The following is an 8,372-nucleotide window of genomic DNA, read 5'->3' on the forward strand; positions in this document are numbered from 1 at the left end:
TTTCGCTATATTCAATCATCCATCATTTTCTCTAACAAACCACGACATATAATGGTAATCTATCACGTTGCTTTTTCTTAAAAATGGAGGGTTTGCATTTTTCTGTTCATCGAAAGACGCCTATGATAACATCTAGGAAATTTTATTACTCCAATTCGTCAGAGACAAATCCATGTGTTTTCCCCTCACTTTACGTGTGTTTACAATTTGATATGTTTTTCTAGCATTTTTACAAAAGTTATGAGAATCATCTTCATACGACATCTGGTTTTCAACATTTGTATTTATGTATGTTCCTACATGATAGATAGGTTGGAAATATTTTTCTCGAATTAAGACTTAAGAGAAAATAATGATACTTCCTTTCGTTTCAGCTTTCAAGTTTCTAGTGTTTCTCTATATTAAGGAAATTTTTTAGTATAATCTGAAATATTAATAGGGATAGAATTAGGAATTTGTCTCTTAAGGAACAGTGAAGACAAATAATGATGTTCTGTAACATCATTCACATCACACAGTTCTATATGTGTTATTCAAAAGACAAATCATCTGGTCTGATTTATTTTGATTATTTAGGCAAGGCGAGGATGGTGTGAGGTGAACCCTTGAAAGATCTCGTTACGATTTGTAACTTGTTGGCTGCTCAATACCAATTTGAATACTACTGTAGACTGTAGTTCTAAAACCAATGAAATGGCCAGGCCAGCAACATCTCTTACCAGACTGCAAAACGCAAACGCCTAAGTGCAGTTGCGACTCGAATCGACTACAGGTGATAAAGAATCGATTTATTTTTAGAACAGACAAGAGCTTACAAGATGGATTTAAAAACAAACAGATATTTACATCAGACCACAAACCAAAATTAAAGAGCCTAACATAAGTCTCCGACTATCTCACAAGTTTCTCTCAATAAACATGAAATTTTCCTCTTTCTCTTTGCAAGACTGCAAAACTCAAACTTCTCAGCTATTTTAGTATTTGCTCCTCTTAATAGTTCTAATCTCATTTGACAGGTCGTCACCGTGACGTCTCAAATACATGGCACTGCGAATCTCTCTACCAGTCGCTTCTCCATGTTTAAACCGTAATACCCAAATGTTCAGAAGACCTCAAGTATGGTGAAGGTAAAGTATGTTCTTGTTGGAAACGGACGATTGAGAGAGCTTCAATGGCAGATTGCTTCCCCGTACGCTACCCATTGTTTGAAGCTATCTGGGAAATCATCGCGAATCTTTGTGAGTACAGATTGTTCGGTTCCCATAGGTTCTTTTCCCTGCCAAAGGAAATAAATCCGGTTTAAGTTTCAAATGAAGTAACCAAATCACAATTTATGCCCCAAAAATATCAAACCATCTGAGTGCAGTGAAATATGTCGTATGATACAATACCAAATAAAATCACAGCGCTGAAATTACTTCACCCATAAAACTATTTTATTAGCTAATATTGGCCAGACTCTAACCATTTCATTTATTAATTTAACGTTTTAAGCCATAGACTACATGCTTTGTAAAATAAGAGAGTAAGAAAATCCGTTTATTTGTGACAGGTTCAGCTACTAGATATCCTCTGCTCGTTAAATACTATTATAGCATCTACTTCCAATCTGAGCTCGTTACGACTAACTTCCGTGGTTCAAGGTTTAGCCAATGGTTCATTCAGGTTTCAGAGAAGATATCATATAGAAATCTATACGAGCTAGATGGCAGAAAGTAACACCAGTTCTCACTGTACAAAACTTGCTAGAGAGATATGCAAACTAGTATATGGAAGACTGACCTTCCTGCTGCTTGATCCACTCTCACTCATAGCTGGCGTCGGTTGTTTTGCTTCAGTAATGATATTTTCTGATGAAAACGTCTCGGCGGTTGAATATATTGTAAGCACTGACGGCCTGCCAAAAGAACGCAATGTGAATTGCATGACCTTATACCGTTATACGTAGTAAAATTGACTAGACCATGACTAGAAAAAATTGTTGATTTTTCATGAGGAATAGGCTATCATTGTTATATTAGTCATCACTGGTGAAAACCCTATGCAAATGGATATTTGAAAATTTTTGTTTTAACATTTTTGGACATCTATCAGCTGTGTTTTTTAGATAGATGGACGAGAAAACGCTATAGACGTAGAAATTTTATACTTCTGTGGAATGAGATCTGGTTCCCCTATTGTCTGCTTAAAATTGTAAACTGATGTCTTTAGTGCACAGTAATTTTACCTGGACAATTGATCGTTCTCACATAGATTTTCCGACGAAGAAAGCCACTCAATATCAACGAAATTTGAGACACTAGACACATCTTCTTGCTCGGACAAGTAATTGGAGCTACTACCATTATGTTGAACCTTTTGGGCATCTCCAAAAAAATATGTGCTAGGCATTGACGGAGTACACCTACAAAGATGTTATAGCTAAATATCAAGACCAACAAGAGAGACAAGTGTTACTATGTACTAGCACACACACTATCTAATCTACATGAAGCATACAGATAACCACTTCATGAATATATGAGCTATATCACGGGTAGAACTCAGAAGCACAATAGAGCTGCACCCATCAAAATTATAATGCATACATAGCATGGACACTCAAGCTAAATGTACCAGCAGCACATATTTTATCTAGCTATAGTGAAGAATATTGTAGGAAAGATTTGAACAAACCTCGATAATGTTACATCACCGGCAGCTGGCATATCTGGAGATGACTCTGAAATTATATGAGTCACTTGGTGTGACGACACAAAGCCTTTATGTGATATGCTTTCACTCTTTCTACTCATTGCGGACATCGGAGTGTGACTTTCATGGAGAATATTCCCATCTGATAAGCACCTCTTCACAAGAAACCTGGAAACATAGTATTAAGAGCTATGATCATAGATGTGGCGAAACAAAGTCTATCATATTTGTGCACTTTACGACGAAGGCTAACAAAGATGAAAATTTTACATACCAAAAAAAAAAGAGCAAATTCTTAAACATATAGGGCGTACAGATTAAGGTACAGTTCGATGCAATTAACAAACCAATCCTAGTTTTTCATCAATAACAAATGCCCATACCTCCTTATGTCTAAATCATATGATAAGGGTCACAATAGTTTTGCGGGATCTAAATTGGAAGTTATGGTGGAGATATATCATTTTAGTGAATGGACAATGTTAAAATCTGTAGAGCCTATTTGTTTCAAATTCGTATAACACATACAATCATCAAAAATTGTCTTAAGGAGAAAATGGAACCACTAAAACCTCTCTACCTACATGGCAGCAGCAATTTTATAAATAGGTGAATATCTAAAATTCAAGTTTGCAGTCACAGAACCCTACCTTTCATCTTCCCCCCTGCTTATCTCTCCACTTTGTCCATTAGAGTGGGAATCTGACCGCAACTCCCACACCGCTTGCCTCCCTTGTTCAGGCCGGAAAGTACCAAGAAATCTGCATACAGGAATCCACAAAGGCCCAAAGAATTTCTGTAAGTCTCTGGAGATTAACGTGAAACCTGGATATATACAATAGAGTGAAAGAGACAAGCTTACATATTAATAGCATCTTGTTTATCCGCATCCATATATGCGTTATTATAATAACGTTGCAGAGTCCTCAAGAACTCTTGTGACTGGGTTGCTGCTTTCCACTGGCCTCGCCTCTCACTAAAAACCTATTGCACACCAGAAATTCTAAGAATCAACAAAGTGTATCTCAACAATAGTGAACATAATTTTAACTTGAGAGTCGGCTGCAGAAGATCGAAACATCATAATTCAGTGCAGAACAATGGGACAGATTACAAAAGGAATTTTGACTGAAGTCCGAAATCCTTTGGTGAAAGTAAGATAATGAGGGCTTAATCGCGATTGAGATATAACATAGATGACATAGCAAGGGTCCCTTGTACTTCTTGTACATCAAAGACTAAGCTCAGAAATCAGACCAGCTTTTCTATAGACCAATATCATCCATAATTCCTAACGTTTCATGAGAAAAACATTTTAATCTTTACCAATTATGTACATGCTGCTTCTAACTCAAAAATCATATCATACTAATATCAACTGAAAAGCTGATAGGTTTAAATAAGAGATGGTGGATCAGCATGCATGAAGGATTCCTGATGTTATACCGAGAAACAAGGATGCACAGATGAAACTAGAGTTTTCATGAGCTAACATTTACTTTTAAAAGGCAACAGCTGTTTTTTAGTTGTGAATAATAAATTCCTTTGACGAGAAAAGGGATATACTTCATCTCATGGAGCCAGTCATGAATCGTTCCAACCAGACTATATGGAATCTATTTTGTACATAATTAACCGCCCATTATTTAGTATCCACTAACTGTCTCTAGCAGAAGACTTAATATGGACAGTTCCATATGAACATGAACAAAACCGTTCCGATGCTATGTCAGGAATTATACGAATAAAGTAAAAAATAGAATTACCTTATTGTGGGCTGCAGATCCGCCATATTGATAAGCTAGTGTGTCTCCCATCATCTCGTATAACCCCATTAAAGTACTAGACAAAGGATCATCAAGTTCTATAGTTGGAGCATCTCTAATTCCTAAAGCATGAAGCTGTTGCCCTAGAGCAGCCCAACCATATGCATATTGGGCAACATTTGTACGATCAAGGCAATCTATGCAGTTGGTCCTCAGCACTCCTCTCTGGAGCCTGCTTGGCTTGATATCATAATCGCCATTTGCAGCATTCTTTCTTGGGCAAAAATTCTTCTCTAAGGAATCATATTCCCCACTATCATCATCAGAACTATTATGTGGAGACATATCGGCGCTGCAATTTTAAGACATTAGTACTGTAAGTGTTTACTCTATAGCTGCAGGAAATTAACTTTTCTAATAGAAATATTTCAGTGACATAATTTTCCACCAAGAAATGGCAATTACCCATTTTCAAAGAGTAAAACAAATAATGGATAGTTGGTGACAATCAACAAGTTATCCACATTCGCAGAAGATAATTCCATTAACTACTTTGACAAGATTCAGTTGAAAGCCCACAGCTACATATAAATTGGAGAACAATTTATATGATGAACAAGTACGTTACAGGAACTCAAGCAAAAAGGCTTACTCAGAAGAAGACAAGCTCATATAACCCTCAAGCTTCATTGCTGGTGTAAGTTGATGATAAAAGAAACCTGTCAGCATCAAAGCACAGGCAGCTACTTTTCCAAGAAGTGCCAATACATTTTCTGTTTTGCTGAAAGAAATAAAAAAAGAAAAAAGAAAGAATAGAGAAAACTGGTTTATATAGAAAAATGCATTGATAGATATTCATTATCTGAAGCAGCTGGATCGCAAATTAAAAAGATACCTGTGAAAATGTTTGTGCAAGTCCCAGTGGAGGAATTTAAGCCGATTTTCTTCTGGCAGATCTTTGTTTATAAAGTCAATTGCATTAGCAAACTCTGCCCGGAGAATCGACTCCCTGGGTTTCCTCTCTTTGGTCTATTGATTGTCAAAAGTAACAGGAGACATCAGTGAAAGTTTGAGGTGTGAGAGCATCAAAAATATAATGTACACACAATAGTTTGTTTCATTAAAAGTATAACTAGATTAAGGTGTAAGAAGATGCATCACTTGCCAATACAAAAAGTACCCAGCGAAGTAACGATTTAGGCGTGATAGATGAAAAAGCTAGATTAGGCAACTATGAAAAAGCTAGATTAGGCAACTCACCTTGATCAAGTTCAGAATAATGATGGGGATTCCATACCGCTCCACAAGGTTTTCAAAGTGAACTCTAGTTGCCTCATAGTTCAGGTCCTTTTTCGACACTGGAATTGACATTGAGGTGTTCAAAACAAAGAAAAGAGAGGGAGGGAGAGAGGTGACCAGGCAGTATTAGTATAAATAACACTTACATACTATATCAGGCTTAACTTTCATCCTTGAGGTCTCCTGTGACCAGAATAGAGGGATTGAGCCACGATTCTGCACAACAGAACTTATTTGCATGGGACGGTCTACAGGAACGTCCTCCGACACTATCTGCTCTGTTTCCACATCATTAGCAACATTACCACTTTCGTTTATTCCTCGTTTCAAGTACCTAAAATCAAAAGCGGGGTTTAGGAGAACGAAGCATAATAACTAACTGAAACAAAGATGCCTAATTAAAATCTCAATGTTGGAAGAACCCTGGAGATGGACATATATTGCACAACTCTAGCGCATGTATTCTTATGTGATTAACAATGTGGGCATTTATTTGCAATTATTTCATGTTACTGCTAAAGGTTAGAATACAAAACGAGTTATAATAGACATGTTACCACAGAAGTGGAAACTATGGAGTGATGAAATCTGATACCTGGTTCCAGCATTATGGCGGGAACGTCTAGCAATAAGAGTGAGTTTGAAATTCCGTCCAGCTTCAGAAAGTGTTGTCTGCATGCACAGTAAAACAAGGTTCAGCATCCATAAATCTAAACAGTACTGTGAGACTATCAAGGTATTTGAGAATAAAGATGCAAGAGTATCATAGCTGTATCTAAAATAGCAAGTGAGACAAGAAGAAAAATATTTGGGCAAGACAAGACATGATTTAGGGATGCAAAATAGTTAAACCAAAGAAAATGACTAGCTGTGAGGAAAGAAGAGAAACATTTGTATTTGAATTCGGGGAAACTTTAATTTCTCTGGTAAGTAAATGGTGCAGAAAAACATACAATTCTCACCTGCTTAAAAAAACCATACACCAATGCTACCGTCCACAGGGTATTCCGAAGATGATGTCGGGTCCCCCGAGTCAAGAATTCGTTCCACACAAACATTTTCTTATAGAGAGAACCTCCACTCTCATGGTCGCATATATTCTTCTGGAAACTTCGCATTATATTATACGAATAGCTAAAAAAGAAGTCTTTTGTAAGGTCCACCATACACAGGAGTCTCTTGTACCTGTTTACAAAGAAGTGGGAAACACCAATAGAGAAACGCCAGGGTTAAATGACTTTCAGTTCATAAAATGGGTGGAAGGGAACGTGCACTCTCTCTTTTCACCAAACAGGACTCTCTTTAGCACTAGGATTGAAATAAACACAAAAAAAACGGATAATGTAGCAAAAGATATATCAACATACCTGTTCTCGTCTCTCGAATTTGCATAGTTGGTAAGCACGCTAGAATTTTGCAATGCAATTATCTCACTCTTTGACACTTCATAAACAACGTGACCACAAATTTCACCTATCTCTCTTCTTTCAGTAATAAGAAGCATGTAGTATGGTCCCAAAAACTTAATGAACCCTGAGAGCAAATAAACGGCAAAACAAAACAAAAAATCTGTGAGAACAAAGCTGGAAATTAAAACCATCTACGGATCTACCCTCCTGTAAACATAACATGGGACAAAAAAAACACATACCAATAATTCCATAACAAACAGTGACAAGTTTCAGTCCACCCGTGGCCTTGTTCCCTTCGTGTATCCGTTTAAGCAACTCGTAGCATTCTTTTTTAGAATAAGCAGTGGAATCCTCTCTGAGATTAAGCTCAGACGCATCTAGCCGGTCTATCTTTAGTATTCTATACACTCCACTACCATTCCAACCAATCATGTAGAAATTCTGAAAAAACAAAAAGTCATGTTAGTGACAGTCCATGAAGCTCGTTACAAATATCTAATAGGCACGAAAGCAGATCTCAAATAGCTGATTGAGAATACTTCAAAGTGTGCTAATCGTGTATCATTTACCGATTGAGTCTCAAAGAGTTTGAATTCTTGCATACAACCAAGAAGAGCAGATGATACAGAGGAGGCTGAGCCTCCGTTCTCCATTGACGGCGATGAGGTCATAAACCTGATTTCTCAGTTTTTTTTGTTTTTTTTTGTAATTTGAAAATAAATTAGATCTACGCCCAAGCGGCTGGGCTCAGAGAAATATATCGGCGGAGCATTCACCAATATCCAAAATCCTTGAAAATGCAGAATTCACACGCAAACCAAAATCAAAAGATACTCTAAAACCTTGATTGACCACGTCTCCAAAGAGCCGACGGTCGTTGATTCCAAAGGAACAACAAAAACACGAGTCTATTGTATTGCTCTCTCGAGATTCGCACCGCGGACTTGCTTGCGCAAAACAATCGAATCAACCCTCAGAACCGACGCACACAGAGAGAGAGATTCTCTCTAGTGATATTATTGTGCTGCTTCTCTGGAATCAGAGAGGAACAAAATGCGAATTGGAAAAAAAAATAGGTAAAGCAAGTAATAAAAGAAACCACGATCACGGAGATCACAAACAAAAAACTCCCAAAGCTCAAATCAAACGAAAGAAGGAAGCTCAGATGAAACAGAAGATGATGATTAGATAAATTCAGAAA

At 37.2% G+C, this 8,372-nt stretch overlaps 1 protein-coding gene across 1 annotated transcript; it reads right to left on the bottom strand.

Annotated features, from left to right (window-relative positions):
• On the bottom strand, positions 768–7,842 carry LOC104736155 (phosphoinositide phosphatase SAC4). The gene is made up of 16 exons (XM_010456091.2): positions 7,741–7,842; positions 7,411–7,612; positions 7,127–7,292; positions 6,722–6,944; positions 6,355–6,431; positions 5,906–6,093; positions 5,721–5,818; positions 5,356–5,489; positions 5,113–5,241; positions 4,461–4,812; positions 3,557–3,678; positions 3,345–3,455; positions 2,677–2,862; positions 2,228–2,404; positions 1,783–1,897; positions 768–1,276 (listed from the first exon to the last, which is right to left on the bottom strand). Exons 1-16 carry the CDS (start codon positions 7,840–7,842, stop codon positions 1,169–1,171), a joined length of 2,490 nt encoding a protein of 829 aa, XP_010454393.1. The 3' UTR covers positions 768–1,168.

Source organism: Camelina sativa, chromosome 13 (genome assembly GCF_000633955.1).
Source record: "Camelina sativa cultivar DH55 chromosome 13, Cs, whole genome shotgun sequence".
Classification (NCBI taxonomy): domain Eukaryota; kingdom Viridiplantae; phylum Streptophyta; class Magnoliopsida; order Brassicales; family Brassicaceae; genus Camelina; species Camelina sativa.